General features: G+C 39.9%; 1 protein-coding gene across 1 annotated transcript; it reads left to right on the forward strand.

Moving 5' to 3' along the window:
- The first annotated feature begins 1,794 nt into the window (after window positions 1-1,794).
- On the forward strand, window positions 1,795-9,379 carry ABHD13 (abhydrolase domain containing 13). The gene is made up of 2 exons (XM_052650266.1): window positions 1,795-1,866; window positions 8,346-9,379. Exon 2 carries the CDS (start codon window positions 8,366-8,368, stop codon window positions 9,377-9,379), a length of 1,014 nt encoding a protein of 337 aa, XP_052506226.1. The 5' UTR covers window positions 1,795-1,866; window positions 8,346-8,365.
- Window positions 9,380-17,193: the final 7,814 nt, after the last annotated feature.

Consider the following 17,193-nt stretch of genomic DNA (forward strand, 5'->3'; position numbering starts at 1 on the left):
TAAAAGTCCCATAACCAGGGCCTCCAAATTTCCACCGTACCAGTTAGTGAAAACAGTATTATTTATAATTCAATATCTACTTTCCAATTCCAGCCTTTAATTTTTCTCTATCACCTGTAAAGTAGAATTTGTGAGACCTTAGGTATTATTCAGGTAAGTGCTTCCTTTTACAAATGTAGAAACTCAGAAAGTGACGTACAAGGATGCTCATTCAGAGTGGTTTCCCACATTTAAACGTGGATGTGACTAGTCACCGAGGTGTGCAAAGCAGCAGTGGCTGGGTCAAAGCCTCACTCAGGGCGCTAGATGACCCCGGCTGAAAGGTCATCTCCCCTGTTTGTCATCTGTCTTATGGCCATAGTCCTTGGGACGCAAAGAAATTATGTGTCTTTACTGAAGATATTTCTCTTCCAGGACCTATAAAGCTTTAGAAACCTGTAAATATTATAACGCACAAAAGATTTAAGTTAATGTAGTACTTCATTGTTAATTTAAAGGTATTAAGTCTTTGCAGAAAAAAAGGCAATAAAATTATGTAGTTAGGCAGTGTAGAACAGTGGTGCTCAATTTTTTTTTGTTTCAGAGCACCTTCACATTTTAAAAAATTACTGAGGTCTCCAAAGAGTTTTCATATATGTAGACTATGTAGAAAGATATTTATTGTTTTAGAAATTAAGAGTGGGAGCTTATAAAATGCATAATTTTATCACTTAAAAATAGTAAAAAAAATCCATCGTATTTCAGCATAATAACATTTTTATGCAAAATAGCCATCTTTGCCAAAAAATTAGCAAGGAATATAGCGCTGTTTTACATTTTTATAAATATCTTTAATGTCTGTTTAATAGAAGACAGGCATATTATCATGTTTCTGCATTCACTGTCATATGGTAGGTTGTTTTCGGTGAAGTTTATGAAGAAAGGCTCACACAGATTATGGTTGTAAAGGGGTTATTTTAATAGTCTTTTCAGATAATTGTGGATATACTCAACAGATGGCAGTTTCTTAAAGATCAGTTACATTGTGGAATCTGAAATCCATATCAAAGAACTTTTTGTCTCCATTATGGTAAAATCCATTGGTTTATCTTTCAATGAATTTTTTTTTTACCTGTGCTTGATTTTTGTGACACCGATAACCCTGGTCATTGAAAATGTTAGTTTACTGTGCTGGGCAGATTCTTCCAAATAATCACACATTTAACATGTTGTCAAAAATCACACTTGTTAGTGTCATTACCATCACAGTGCCATCAGAAAAGTCTCTTAAGTCGAGGAAGCTATTGGCACCTTCACTCATTCTTCAGAAAAAATGTCCGCCAAACACACAAGTCTGAACAACCACAGTTTATCAATTGTCTTTTTAGGTAAAAGTGGTGTCACTTAAATAAAGCAGCTAGTTCATCCTACACGTCAGATGTGTTTTCAGTACAGTCCATAGGGTCGCAAAGCTTCGGATGGGACTGAGCGCAGCCACACTCAGCATTAGTGCCTCACGTGCCCCCCTTGCTTGGCCACTTGTTGTCACAAAATGTTGCAAAGTGGACTCACTGAGTGAGATGTGGTAAAGAGTGCAGGGGCGCCTACATTTTGCGGCCCCTGTCTGGAGTCTTGCTAAGGCACCGGCAGTTTCACCTGTCTTTGGTTTTGTCCCACTAGTGCAAATGTCAAAGAGTGAAACAGCAAGGAACGTTGTCGTCTGCTTACATTGGTCCTGTTGATCTGAAACACCCTTTGAATGGACCTTGGGACACCAGGAGTCTGCAGCCACACTTGGAGAACCACGGGCATAGAAAGGTCTCAGGTTTCAGCAGGACCTTATAGTTCGCCCAGTTCAACCGCTCTATTTCACACTGCCCTTGCCAGGTATTTATTTAGATTTTGTTTGAATGCTTCCAGTTCCTGTGAGTAACTGTGCTAAATGAATAAAAATAAGCGACATAGACAGCTGCTTGATAGAAAGTAAGAGAAATTCTTAACCCTGGAGCTGTGCTTTGTCCTGTTATTTTTTAAAATTGCATGTTTATAAATTTTGAGTTATCTGTAGCGTCTGTGGTTGAGATAGCAGATGGGTGCAGGTATTGGTGGCATTGCCTTTCATCTTTAAATCGGATGATAGCCTGCACTGGAATCTGACGAGCCTGGGAAAGCGACCGTGGGGCTGTTCTGTGGTCTAGGCTGGGCTTGAGGGTGCCCTTGAGAACTCATATAAGATCACTGAGGGTGGGCACACACTTGCTGTTGATCTCTTTTAAGCCTCAGCTTGTAGAACAGTTATTTATTTCCCCTCAGGAATGGGCCCTGAGTCCACGTGTGAGAGCAGGTGGCGGAGGCCAGGTGAGCATGGCAGCCATCGCTCCCGCAGCTGACTGGACCCTCGGCTCACCCTGTAGCCAGCATGGTGGTTCTGACAGCTCCAAGCTATCCATTCTTTGTGTCTTTAGCCTTAAATTGCTTATTGTACTGATATTTAAAGATAGGAAGCATACGGAGCAGTCACGGTGAACCAAACTAGTTAATGTTGACCATAAAATTCTCACAGCGATCATCAGCAGATCCATACGTTTCATTCCTATGATCCAGGTGCTAATAGAGTATAAAAAGATACTAATTGTTTCAAAACTGTTCTTTTTAAAAAGAAAACAGTCACGATTAGACTGACTTTGACTATGCATAATAGAAAAATTAATCATGTTTTTAATAGGTTATTTTTTGAGAAGTGTTCACTAATATCAGTGTGACACTGCTAACCACTTTATCTAAATAAAAAGCACAAAAATTACTTTTCTAAGATTGACATTTTTTACTTAGCTGTAAAACATGCTATAATGTGCTTATTTTTGATACTGTAACATAGATTTAGTCTGCATGTTATTTTATATTAAGCCCTAGAATCAGCTGGTTTTCAAAAAGAAAACATTCGTTCACATATCATGCCTTTTTGTTCATAATTTACATAAACCATGGAAAACATTAGCTAAGGAGGATTTATTTAGTTTGGGATAAGTTTGCGTTGCTTATGAAGCATCAAGTACTCAGCAAACAGATAAATTGAGATTATGGATGAAGTAGACATGAAGAATTCATAATTCATAAACTGGTATGATGGAGGCATGAGAAAGAATGAAATCCCCGAGGGAAAGAAGGGTCAGTATACAGGTCCTTGGAAAATACCTGTGTTCAGGGGTGGGTCAGAGGGAGACACATGAAAATTTGATTCTGCTGGAAGCCAAGGAAGATTCAGGATTTAGTGCCACTTAACGGTACACTGTTGCAGTGTGAACGAGAAAAATCCATTGGATTCATTAGCAAGCGGGGTTTGCTTTTTATGAGAGATCCTCATGATAACTCACGCTTTTCAGTGAATTCTCTTAGTGGTTAAGCAGGTGTTGGAATGGTTAGAGACACAGATAGATGGGCCCGAGAGTCAGTTAGTGTGTGATAACTTGGCAGAGGCATGATTGAGAAATGGAAATAAGTTAGATATTTATTTAAGACATGGGACTTCCCTTGTAGCTCACTCGATAGAGAATCTGCCTGCCATGCAGGAGACCCGGGTTCGATCCCTGGATCTGGAAGATTCCCTGGAGAAGGAAGTGGCAACCCACTCCAGTATTCTTGCCTGGAGAATCCCATGGACAGGGGAGCCTGGTGGGCTACAGTCCATGGGGTTGCAAGAGTTGGACACGACTTAGCGACCCAACCACCACCACCACCAGGCATAATGTTAAAAACATGGTAATAATGTAAAAAGCGTGGAAGATGAGGGATACTGGGGACCAAGCTTCTGTGCTCAACAGGTCTAACGTCCTTTCCCTCTAAACAACTTTTCTAATCAGTGTAAACTTTGGTTTCACTTGAGGTATGTTAAACTCACCGTTTATCTTGATTGCTTATGGTTCTAAGATGTTATTAGCAAATGCATTGCAGCATGCAAAAGAGCCTGGCAAAAAAATCCATCTCTTCTGGCAACACCCTTCATAAATGCTGCCTCCTAAGATGTACTTTCTAAGGGGTAACTAATTGCCCTGCTTATTCTGCATGACCAGCAGCAGTGGTCTTGGGTTCAGCTGGACACTCTCAAAAGACGCAGTAGACCATACCCGACCCCAGCTTCCCACTGCCTTGTTGAAAGATGCGGATCGAAGACCCAGCTTGGCAGCGTCGCGTGTCCCATTCCAAGCGACGGACGGCTCAGGCTGGTGGGGAGAGGACGCAGGGCTGGGAGCAGGCGGCGCTGTGACCGAACTGCTTCATGCCCCACGGGAAGTGGGATCTTCTGTTGTGGGACACAGGCATAGTGCCCAGGACTCAGCCGAGAACGCGCCAGGCGCACACCTTACCCCGCGCAGCCCAGACTCAGCTCTGCGGTGGCGATCCCACCACGCAGATTGTTCCTCAGAAACATTTCTGGTCGCCTACCTGTAGGAGGTTCCCAGGGAAACAGTGCTGAGGGTTAACCAGAGCTCGTTATTTTTCCAGGGAGGAGAAGTTTTGTTAACCCTTTATTCACACTAATTTTTTTGGTAAAACAAATGGGACACTTACTGCTAGCTCTAGGATCTGTTGACTGTTTTCAAGGAAGTGTTCATTTTTTACTGACCATCATAGCATCTGGGTTTATGCAAAGTTATTTTTACATCTCAACAGATGGCTCGAGTTATGGCTTGAATAATTGTACTTCGTTGATAGTTTCATCAGATTTGTTAAATAAGAAGTCCTTCCTGGATTGCTTGCTAGATCCAGTTCCTTTAAGAGCATGGAGGTATGGTACAGAATGGGGAGCGGAAGTCACTGGCAAAGTGGGTTAGGAAACATGAGGCAGTCTGAGCAGAGGTCTCTTTCTAAGCCACCCGTACGCTGCAGTGTATTGAAGAGAAGACACACACACTCTCTAGAACATTTTTTATTAACCAATCCTTAAAATTGACTTCCATTTGCTATTCCTCAAAGTGAATTGAATTTTATTGACTTGCACAGTGTAACAATCCATTGCAAGATTGCATTTGTGTATCACAAAGTCATTTAATGTAGGTGACTTTTCAGGAAAGCTTTGTGGAAAACTGCAAGGTTAATCCTATTATTCCTAAGCAATAATAGACTCAAATATGCCACTTTCCTGATGTCCACTCTTAAATATACATGTCCAGTGTTCAGAATGCAGTTACATGAGCATTTTAAAAATTCTCATTCTACCGAAAAGAAAATTCAAACTGAAAATAAGTGATACACCCAAGAATACTTAACAAATACATGGCAGAGCAGACTTTAAGGGGATGAATTTCCTGTTTTTTCCTGATATGTCAGAGAACAAATGATACTTGAGTTACGCATCTCTCAGATACTTCTGTCATAAATGATTGGCTTGACTGAAAAAAAAGTACCTTTTTTCACTAAAGAAATATCTTAAATGATGTATTTTTCCCAAATGGTACAGTGCTCTAGCGTGTTTGTATGTTATATCCTAGACCTCATTAATCCTAATCATTATACAAACATTGTTTTGTTTTGATGTATCAGATAAATGCCAGTCTATTTCCAAATTTTCCTATACAACTCCTAGGTGCAAATGAAAGTCATTCTCTTACACTTAGAGAAATAAGGATTAAATTAAGTAAGTGTTAGCACTAGATGAAAAAGGAAGGCGGTCAGATGTAGCTCTGAGACCCGCCCCTACAGTGACGGTTATAGAGCAGCCCCGGGTGCTGTTGGTGCATGGCCGTCCTGGGCCGGGAGCCGCGTCGGTTGGCGACCTGGAGCCCGGGGCTGGAGTTCAGGACTCCGTGCCCTTGGCTTGTTCGGCTGCCGGAGTGTAGCTTCTTGCAGCCTGGTTCTACCCAGCTCTGATCCCTCATGCTCAGGTGCTGCTGCCATGTCTTTTAAGCTTGGATTTTTGTCTTCACCTCCCATACCTGCTTTTCTCTGGCTTATCGTCAAGCTTATTGTAATAAAACTTGCCACAACTGGGTGGCAGTATTGATTTCAGAGCAACTTCAGAAAAATGCTAGGCTGTTGGTTTGTATTCAAAGAGAGTCATTTGAAAAAAACTCAAATTTGAAAATCCATGTTTAGTGAAATAGTTAGCTATTTTTGGTGAGATGATGAAAAATTAAATCTGTTACATCATCTAACTCATCTGTATAGCCAGCATAATTTAACTTGATCTTCAGTGTTTAATTTGATGAACTAAAATGCTACATTTAAAAGTTTATGGCATACAGTAAAATTTTAAAAAGTCATTAAGAATTATTCATTAAATTTAAGACTAACTTTATGGATAGTTTTGTTAGTGAGTAAAAGAGAATTTTTTTTTTAATGGTAAATAAGTAGATGACCACAAAAAATTGTAGCATCTCACCTCTTTTGCCTTTTTAAGACAGTATGTGTAAATTTTATTTGATTATAAAAGCATTGACTTTTGAAAGCTTCTCTTTTGTATTTGCTTTACATCAGTTATATTTTTCAGCAAAGTTTTAAAAGATTTTTCTCCCGTGAGTAATTTTCTTCACTTACCTCTGGTTCTCAGATAGAATTCCTGTGCCTTTGTTTCACACCTGTCCCCTGAGTGTTTACAGCCTTATCAGTATACCGCAGCAGTCTTGTTGCCTCATGGGTGTGAAATTGCAGTAAGGGCTATATAAAGGATTGAGCATGTTGCACAGGGCTCGCAGTCTAAAGTTTCTTTTAAATCAGTTGTGAAACACAAATTACTAGACTGTTTCTTAAAAATAATACAGTATTAGAAAGGGCTTCCCAGATGGCGCTAGTGGTAAAGAATCTGCCTGCTGATGCAGGAGATGCAAGGGACGAGGGTTCTATCCTTGGGTTGAGAAGATCCCCTTGAGAAGGAGATGGCAACACGTTCCAGGATTCCTACCTGGAAAATTTCATAGACAGAAGAGCCTGGTGGGCTACGGTCCATGGGGCCTCAAAGAGTCAGACACAATTGAGCGATTGAACACAGTTTTAAATTGTTTTTTAAATTTAGCTATGCAAGAACCTCCAAATTGGGGCGGGGGGGGGGGGGGGGAGGATACTTTATTTTTTATTCTAGTTTAATTATAAATTTTTTCTATAATGTGGAAAATTGACAATAAAGTATATTGGATTGATCTTGACAGGTTAGACTCTGTTAACTCCCTCTTTAATAAAATTTGCCCTCAACCTACTTAGCTCAATAAAGGTGTAGGATACAAAATCAATATACAAAAATATGTTGTGTTTCTATATGCTAATAATGACCTATCAGAAATTCAGACAATCTCATGTACGGTTTCATTGAGAAGAATGCAGAACACTCTTTGACATAAATTGCAGCAATGTTTTTTGCATCTGTCTTTTCTAGTCATGGAAACAAAAGCAAAAAATAAACAAATGGTACCTAATTAAACTTAAAAGCTTTTGCCCAGTGAAGGAAACCATAGACAAAATGCAAAGACAACCTACAGACTGGGAAACAGTATTCGCAAATCATGAGACCAACAAGGGCTTATTTTTCAAAATAGACAAACAGCTTATACAGCTCAATATCAAAAACACAGCAAAACACCACCACCCAGTCAAAAAATGTGCAGACCTAATAGACGTCGCTCCAGAGAAGACGTGCACGTGGCTGGTGGCGCGTGAAGAGGTGCTCAGCGCCACCAGTTAGAGAAGCGCAGGTTGGGGCTGCCGTGAGGCGCCGCCGCAGACGTCCTCCTTGTAAGGGAGGGGCGCTGCGCCTGCGCCTGCACGAGCTGAGGGCCTTTCACTAGGCTTGCCGGCGTGACCAGCGTGCAGCATGCGCAGCGGACCGGAAGCTGCCTCACCTCCGCCAGGAGGCTGCCCCCGCCCTCCTCAGCTGACCAGTGGGCGCACCAGGGGCCTTGCCGGCGTGCTTCTTGGCCTCGTCGTGCTTCTTGGCCTCGTCGTGCTTCTTGGCCTCCGGGCTCTTCTGCCTGCAAAGCTGGGACGTGGCCAATCCACTTAGGCTCCCGAGCCTCTGTTCCCTCCTGGAAAAAATGGGGAACATGGCATCCGTTTATTTTTCTATTAAATCAAGGAAGATACATGAATGAAAGTATTTTTAATGCATTAAAAAAAAAAACTGCCTTTTTTTTTTTCTTTTTACAAAATGAATATAATTTGATGCATATTTGGCTTTCATCAATACAGCAGTGGAGGGTGCAAACAGCTTGAGAACTGAAGGGACCAGGAGAATTAGAACAGTCGGTTTTGTGGATGGACTGATGTAGGTTTCCAAGGATTCTCCTAGTGATGGGATTTGTTACATCGTGGATCTAACTTTTAAGCTAATAGATACATGCCGCCTCACTGACTCACTCTCTCTCTCTCTCTTTCTCTAGGGCACTTGCAGAGAGCCGCGATGGAGAAGTCCTGGGTGCTGTGGAACTTTGCTGAAAGATGGCTGGTAGCTTTGGCTTCCTGGTCTTGGGCTCTCTGCCGCATTTCTCTTTTATCTTTAATAGTGACCTTTCATCTGTATGGAGGCATTGTCTTACTTCTGTTAATATTCATATCAATAGCAGGTATTCTGTATAAATTCCAGGATGTATTGCTTTACTTCCCAGAACAGCCGTCTTCTTCACGCCTTTATGTTCCCATGCCCACTGGTATTCCACATGAAAACATTTTCATCAGAACCAAAGATGGAGTGCGTCTGAATCTTATTTTGATAAGATACACTGGAGACAGCTCACCCTATTCCCCGACTATAATTTATTTTCACGGGAATGCAGGCAACATAGGCCACAGGCTGCCAAACGCCTTGCTTATGTTGGTTAACCTCAAAGTTAATCTCCTGCTGGTCGACTACCGAGGCTATGGAAAGAGTGAAGGAGAAGCAAGCGAAGAAGGCCTGTACCTTGACTCTGAGGCTGTGCTGGACTATGTGATGAGCAGGCCCGACCTTGACAAGACGAAAGTCTTCCTGTTCGGCCGTTCCTTGGGAGGCGCGGTAGCGATTCACTTGGCTTCTGAGAATTCACACAGGATTTCAGCCATCATGGTTGAGAACACGTTTTTAAGCATACCGCACATGGCCAGCACTTTATTCTCATTCTTTCCGATGCGCTACCTTCCTTTATGGTGCTACAAAAATAAGTTCTTGTCCTACAGAAAAATCTCTCAGTGCAGAATGCCTTCTCTCTTCATCTCCGGGCTCTCTGACCAGTTAATCCCCCCGGTAATGATGAAGCAGCTCTATGAGCTCTCCCCGTCTCGGACTAAGAGGTTAGCCATTTTCCCCGATGGGACTCATAACGACACGTGGCAGTGCCAGGGCTACTTCACGGCCCTCGAACAGTTCATCAAAGAAGTAGTAAAGAGTCCTTCTCCTGAAGAGATGGCCAAAACTTCATCCAGTGTAACAATTATATGATGCTTTTCTTTTTCATTAAAGCACTGTATTTTAATTTGTGCAGAATGATAAAAAATACTCCTTTCTGGAAGTGTGTTATGTCTGTACTTGTCTGAAGAGTGACATTAAACTTTGAAAGGACTTCAGTGCTCCTTTAAAATGATCCAAATAGTTTTTTACATTTGAAAAACTATAATTATTGGGATTATTTCATAATTTTCATCGGACTTTTCAGTGTGGTTGCTTATCCATATCTTTAGTTTAACATGCTATTATAGCATATTCAAAAGTTTCTTGTTGCTCAAGATGTACGTGTGATCCGTGTGACACTTAGATTAATGCCTAAGTGTGGAAGGAGACATAAATGAGAAGCCTTTGGGTGTTATTCCTTTCATAAATATTGGGACAATCATGGTAAGCAACCTCAGTTCTGTGATTGCATTTTTCACCTTAAAAATGGAAATGAAAAAAAAAAAAAAAGGAAATGCATGGTGGTATTTTATTCCTTGACTTACACAATGCACTGTTTTTAATGTAAATAGTACTGATCATATACCAGTGTATATGGTAACCTGGGTTATATCTATTTTTATGTAAACTCTATTTTGTTTTTAGCCAGAAATGAAATTGAGACCTATGTGCAGGTCGCCGTTGACTTTTGCTCTGCTGAATCCTGCAATCCAGCCTTTTCTTCAAAATAAATGGGACCCCCTTTTCCAGTGTAAATGTACCATGTTTTGTTAGGTACAGTCTGGATCATGGCATGTAAAAACAGAAATTGAGACTTTTACTGCAGCTTTGATGTGCATATTTGAACTTTTTAACATTTGTATCAATAATTTTGGTGGCAAAAAGAATTTTAGCTTCTGTCATTTTGTAAGTCTACAGCTGAACCACTAATAGCAGTCGTAATGAAGATCAGAACCTATTTAAGAATCAATTAGGAAGTCTTACTACATTAGTGTACATACTGTTTTACAAAAATTCCTACATTTGCTTTTTTAAATCCAAATATCTAGGTGGATCTATCCCACTGAAGCCAAGGTAACATTTATTGGACTTTCTGAAAATAGAAGTGACAGAAACAAAAGAAATTACATTCTTCAGCTTAATGTTTCAGTTATAAATAGAGGGGCTGCATCAAAGGACAGCGTTAGGAAGTCTTTATTCATTTTCTACATGTGAGAATGTGAGTGACAGAACTCTAGAGCTTTTTCTCACAGAACCTATTACCACATTCAGCCATTAAATGGCTGTAAGTGAGAAGTAGTATTTAGACATACAGAAGAGTAAGAAAAATCTTGCTTAAAAAAAGAGCCCCTTAAACTTAGAAGATTTACCTGAAAAACCATAAGCAGTCCTCAAAAATTAGAGGGAATTGAGATGTGTACATTATTACGTCAGCTCTAACGTACACTGTTTTGAATATTTTAGCTGTATTTATTGGCTTTGTGCAAGCAGCTCCGGCAGAGAAAGAATGGGTCAGTAATCTTGACCCCAGTCAGAAACTCTTTCTGTGAAGACAGGGCTAGAGACACTTTGGCCAACTCACATTCTTGTCTCTCACTTTCTGTCAGTGTTTAAGAAAAAATAAAATACAGCAAGTGTGATTTCTCAAGGACAAATCTTTTCTATAAATTGTAAAAACATGGATTTTTAAAAAAATAATTGGAAATGCATATCATGGAAGGTGTATTTTATATGTATAAATTCACGACAATTAAAGGCTGCTTTCATCCTGTCAATCATTGCTGTGTAGAATGACTATCCCAGATAGTAATACATTCAAAAGAAAGAAGACCTGAAAAATAATGTATCTAGACATGAGCTTACCCAGACTTGGGTCATTTTTTAGCGTTTACAAAGTACATTATGTTTTCTTGTGATCATTTAGTACACTGTGGAGCAATTTATCAACTTTAGTTATAAACATTATACTGATGAAGCATAAAAAGCCTTCTCTTCATCAGTGTTTTGTTTAATGCTGCTGTTTTTCTTAATACTTCGGGTTTATTTGTGTGTGTGTGTGTGTTTTTTTTTAAGCGACCTCCCCACCTCCTTTTTTTGCACCAGGACTTCAGAAGTTGTGTGTATCCCATTCTTGCCTTCATTCTTCTCTTTGGGTTGAGGAGCATTTCTTTCTGCAGCACAGGGGAGAGGTTGTGTCTAGGGCTGTAGTATTTAAATCTTTCTTTCCTAGCGTTGTTCTGTATTTGAGGCTATTTCCTTACATGGGAAACAGGTAGAAGACAAACTCCTATTATCAGGGGTTCATGAAGCCCATGGCATCATTTTTTTTTTTTGAAACATCTAATTTTGTGGCCAAAGCAACTGGTCAAGAAAACATGAATTCATGAGTCACACCTTCATTTTGGACTCCTCTTAGTGGGTATTGGCTTGTGTCCATCTTGTTTATTAATTTGTCTCATTTATGCAAGAGCAGCTGTAGGCGTTTCTGGAGGAGGTTTTAACTATAATTTGGAAATCCTAGAGTGATTTTTTAAAATAGAAGAAAATTCATTGAGATCAAAATCCATCATTCTAAAAGGGATTATTGGAAGTAAAATGGCAAAGAGTATCCTAAAGAAAGACCCTGCAAAATACAGGAGGAAACCTTTCCTAACAGATAAAAGGATACTGACAAGATAGAGACAACTGCGCAGGTGAATGAGACGTGGTCCCTGAGGGAGGATCTGGGATGTAATTAGCTGCTGAGGTTGGTGACAAGGAAGCGGAACGCGGAGCGTGGGAGCCAAGGCGTTTCTAACAGAAGGCGGCTGGAGCACCTGTTAGTTGTATCTACCCTACGTTTTTGCAAATACTTTGACTGTAAAACTGGTATTTTCATTAAAATGGTATTCTGAATTTTGTTATGGGGCAGCTTAAATTTATTTTTTTCATGACTGTAGACAGTTGGTAATAACGCGTGTTCTACCTTTGTGTCACCAGATTAATGATACTGTAATACTTAACTGAGGATTCATGCCACCTGAAGTTTTCATACTCATTTCTTATGAGTAGTTTATAACATTTGGTTTGAGATGGGTCTGGGCTTGTTTGATGGACTTAATGAAGGCCATATTCAATTTTATATAAACTATCATGCAAGCCCAGCCAAAGTGTAGTTTTTGATTGAGTCCCTTCCTTGAGGTTAGGAATAAATACGGTAAGTCTTAAAAAGGAATGTCAGGGACATCCCTTTTTAAATTAGGTTGTGAGTGAGAGATACGGGAACCTCCACTGACCTTTCCCCTTTCCGTTTTTCTTAATACGTTTGACTGCAGTTACGGAGAAAGAAACGTGAAAAGAGTACTTTTGGATTATTCGCTTAAATTTACGTATTTTCATATCACTCAGGTAAAGTTGTGAATGACAGAGCACAGACATCTATTTTTTAAATCAGAGTAGAAAATAAAAAGTACTTCTGTTGACTTATATTGCCGTATGTGCACATCATCTTAGCTAATCAGAAATAGTGTGTTCATTTGTGTGGCAAAATAAATGCATTCATTCTAATAGTAGGCAACACATTTTTGCCAGATGGCGCAAATATACCTCCATTTATATTTTGTTCCTCAAAAATGTAGTTTAACAATAGGACTGTGTATAAGAGACACTTTTATGAAAAGTGTCATATATACATATGTAACAGGGATGAGTTTATGTTAACAATTTCTGTCCGTACACCATATGCTGAAAATTCAAGTTGTTTTCAACCCATTCAGATACATTCGGGACAAAATAATCCAGTTTCATAATGTAAATCATATTTTGTTATTTGCCATAGTTTATTTGAAGCCGTAATAAAATTTTATAACTCAGATTTGAATGTTATAGTGCATTATGTGGTAATCATGGCAAGCAAACATTTACATTTGTTTTTTTACAATAAATTTCTTTTAAAATATACTTTCTATTTTTCTGTACTGACATATGCAATAAATTGATACATTAAAAGTTTGGTTAATGTCTTAAGATAGTTTGTTTTCGGTCTTTTCTATTAACCTAAATTATATGAAAGGACATTACAGCTTCCTCAGTGGTCAAATAAATTTGTGAATTTGTACTGAAATTAATGAATTTTTATTGGTGTGAATAAAAAGTAGAAGATCTACTTTCTCTTCCCTCATATTATTCTCCCACATACATTTTATTTAGGCTAATATTAGATATTTCCTGTATGAACTGCTGGTGGATGAGACCCAAGGCATTTGATTAGTTACATTAATCTAGGAATGAATGGATTTCAACTGTTCTTAGTTAATGTTGCCTTGAGTTCATAAAGTGCCTTTTTGTGAAATTCTGCTTTTCTTCTCATTAGTATTGAGTTAATGATTCGGGATTGATTATAAAGATGCCCCAGTCACTTGACATTTAGGGGTCTGTAGCTTGCTTTCTATAACCAGGAATCTGCTTAGATAGTGTCAGAACCAGGTAGATGATGGGAAAGTAGTCGCCTGCAAGCAGAGATGACGATGTCACCTGGAAGAGACCGTTGTTGCATGGGTCAATCTGGGGCAAAGTAGGATCCCCAGTGTGCTTCCTTGTGGGACCACCAACCTGGATTCCCGGTGGAGCAGTTTTCAGATCTCTAGTTAACTTTCAAAGGGTAGTTTTTTCCACATTCCTGTTTTCACTCTCAAACTCTTGCTTTACACCCTGAAGATGAGTAGTTGGGTCTGGTTAGAGAATGTAACTCCTGTCTTATTAAGGGGAGTGAGTGACAGTTGCTCAGTCATGCCTGACTCTGCAACCCCATGGATTATGGCCTGCCAGGCTTCTCTGTCCATGGGATTCTCCAGGCAAGAACATTGGAGTGGGTTGCCATGCCCTCCTCCAGGGGATCTCCCTGACCCAGGGATCAGACCCACCTCTTACTGTCTCTTGCTTTGGCAGTCAGGTTCTTCATCACTAGTGTCACCTGGGAAGTCTATATATATATGTATCTGTGTGTATATATGCCTACCCATGCACCAAACGTGAAGAAGCATGATTCTCTAATTCTTTCCAAAGATTCTTGAAGTTCCCCTGCCTCCCTGCATTAGAATCCTTTCTACCTGATTAGCTAGAGATGGTTTATGTTGTTTGCACCTAAGAGACACCTGAGGGGTAGAACACCCAAAAGAAGATGCTGAAGAGGCCTCTTGGTTTGGGGAAGGAGCTCTGGGCTAAAGATGGGTGTCTGAGTCACCACCAGAGGCACTACAGGAATGGGTGGTGGACAGCGGTGTGACTGGACTCCATGCACCAAACTGCTCATCCAGAAATGGATAAAATGGTCAGTCTTGCCTTATGTGTATTTGTCCACAGTTTTAAAAACAGCAGAGAGTGGATGTGAATGTTTAGGGCAAGAGTCTAAAAGGGAAGGAGAACGTAGGACCTAGCCTGAGGAGTAGGAGAAGGAGAGAAGTTTCAGAGGAGACAGAGAATGAGGTGTTTTATTCAGCTCTGGGCAGTGGATGGCCCTGTGTGCATGCTAAGTCACTTCAGTTGTGTCTTGACTCTCTGCGGCCCTGTGGACTGTCCCACCAGGCTCCGTGAGATTCTCCAGGCAAGAATACTGGAGTGGATCCCTGTTTCCTCCTCCAGGGGATCTTCCTATCTCAGGGATCAGACCCAAGTCTCCTGCGTTGGCAGGTGGGTTCCTTACCGCTAGCACCACCCAGAATTAGCTGGCACTTGGTTGCTCAGAACAAGGTTTGTAGCCTTGTTCAGGGTCTGAATGAACGAATGAGTTGACTTCTCATCTGGAGTGTTCCTGAGCTTGCTGAGTGTTAATCGCAGATGTAATTACACATGGGTGATAAAATTCGGTATAAAGTATCATGGTGAACAAGATTAGCAAATTGAGGTCATAGCCTAGAACAGCTCCTTTTATCAAAGAGCAGAGTCCCCAGAAACTGGACGGCGAAGGGGAGACGCAGACCAGTGCCGTCGACTGCGTCGTCAGAAGCAAGGTGCTGGCAGCATTGTGAGCTGTGACGTTTCAGGGACCAGATTGTATATAACTGTTAATAAGTTTTGTTTTATCACTGTTTAACCCAGTTTTCACGTTGAACAGTCTGTCCTGAAAATACAATTAGATGAGAACCTGTGTAGAATTATACTGTAATATGACTTTTTTTTTTTTTGTAGTAGCCAAAACAATGAACAAAAAAGCTTGACACTCCATCAGTGGGAAATAATAAATTATCAAAGGAATTCAAGTTTGTAAGTATGATCCTAAAAATACCCGTGATATATTTTACTGAAGAAAATGTATTGCAGTGCAATGCAAGCAGTATTAGTCCATTAGAAAGCATATATATAAATAGAATAATATGCCGGTGAGTGTATATATATGTATATGAATAAAGAGAAGGGTGTTGGTATCAAACCTGTTTATGCCATTTGACTGTTTATATAATATACACAGTATATACATTAACCTGTTGATATTAATTACAGATCAACTGCTGTTGGGGAAGAAGGAAGGAAGAGATCATTAGGTAGAGAACTCAATATTCGATTTTTAATTAACATGCAATGTATTGACAAAGCAAAAGTGAAATAATTCTTAATAAAAAGCAAACTTGGACAAAAATGTGGGTTTTCTTGTACTTAATATTGAAAAGACAGTGGAGAATTTTTTGGTGTATGATTGCTTTAATAATTTTCCCCTCCCCTCGTTCACAGAAGTAGTCTCTTTTAGTGATGCGTCTGGTGTTAAAAGAGTACTGTGGGAATTCCCTGGCGGTCCAGTGGTTAGGACGCTGCAGTTTCACTGTTGAAGGTGGGGATTCAATCCCTGGTCTGGGAACTGTCAATAAGATCCCACAAGCCCCAGGGCACAGCCAAATAATAATTTTAAAAACAAAATGGCTGGTTTTAAAAGTCAGGGTGTTGTGGATCAGCTTGTAAATTACCTCAAATAAAGAAATGTTATTTAAAACATTTCAGTTGTAAATTGACAACATTATATATGCACATATATATATTTATGCATAAAATATTCCATATATCTGCCATCCATCTGTATCAATCTATCGACCTATCGATCAGTCATCTCAATTTATCCATTTATGTCAACTACTTCTTCTTAGGGATATAGTAGCATTAGGTACACAATTTTCTCCATCATACATTTTCCACCTGATATGTTTATAGGTATTTTAAAAATAGAAGTATTTTCATAATGTTGAAATTTGAAGGATCTAAACTTAATTGGAAAACACAAGAGCGTATAGTGAACTTCAGATTTCAAGTCCCTTTAACAGATGAGGTTTATTTGTTAAATTGTCAGCTGTAGCAAATATGCTTATATTTGTGACTATCTGGATTCTCTACATGTTAGAGGCAGAAGTCTGTGAGCCCCGCCCCCTCCACCTGGCACCCAGACAGAGACAGCCTGGCCCTGTGATCAGTGTCGGAAGTGGGGTGGAGGCCGTCTTGTGGGGCTGAGCCCTCAACCTGCGGAATCTGACATAACCCCAGACAGACATATCAGAATTGAAGTATGCAGCTGGTACTCATTTCAGTATCCAATTCTGATATCCATTTCAATATCAGAATTGAAATGGACAGCCAGCTGGCTTTGCAGAAAACTACTGATGGGGGAAAATTTCCACACATCTGTTGTCAGAAGAGCTGAGAGTATGACCGTGGTGTGAGGCTAAAAAGATACACAGAAAGATCAAACAAAAAACTAAATGAAAAAAAGATACACAGGAAGAATACCGAGGTTTTCTTTATAAGCCTATTTGAGAAGATCTGCCAATCAATGAACAGGAACTCTGCTTCATTTCACATGGTAAATAAGTTAGTGTTTGTACTGCTTTTTTAAAGTAAATTTTTAC

The sequence above is a fragment of the Budorcas taxicolor genome, chromosome 12, assembly GCF_023091745.1.
Source record: "Budorcas taxicolor isolate Tak-1 chromosome 12, Takin1.1, whole genome shotgun sequence".
NCBI lineage: Eukaryota > Metazoa > Chordata > Mammalia > Artiodactyla > Bovidae > Budorcas > Budorcas taxicolor.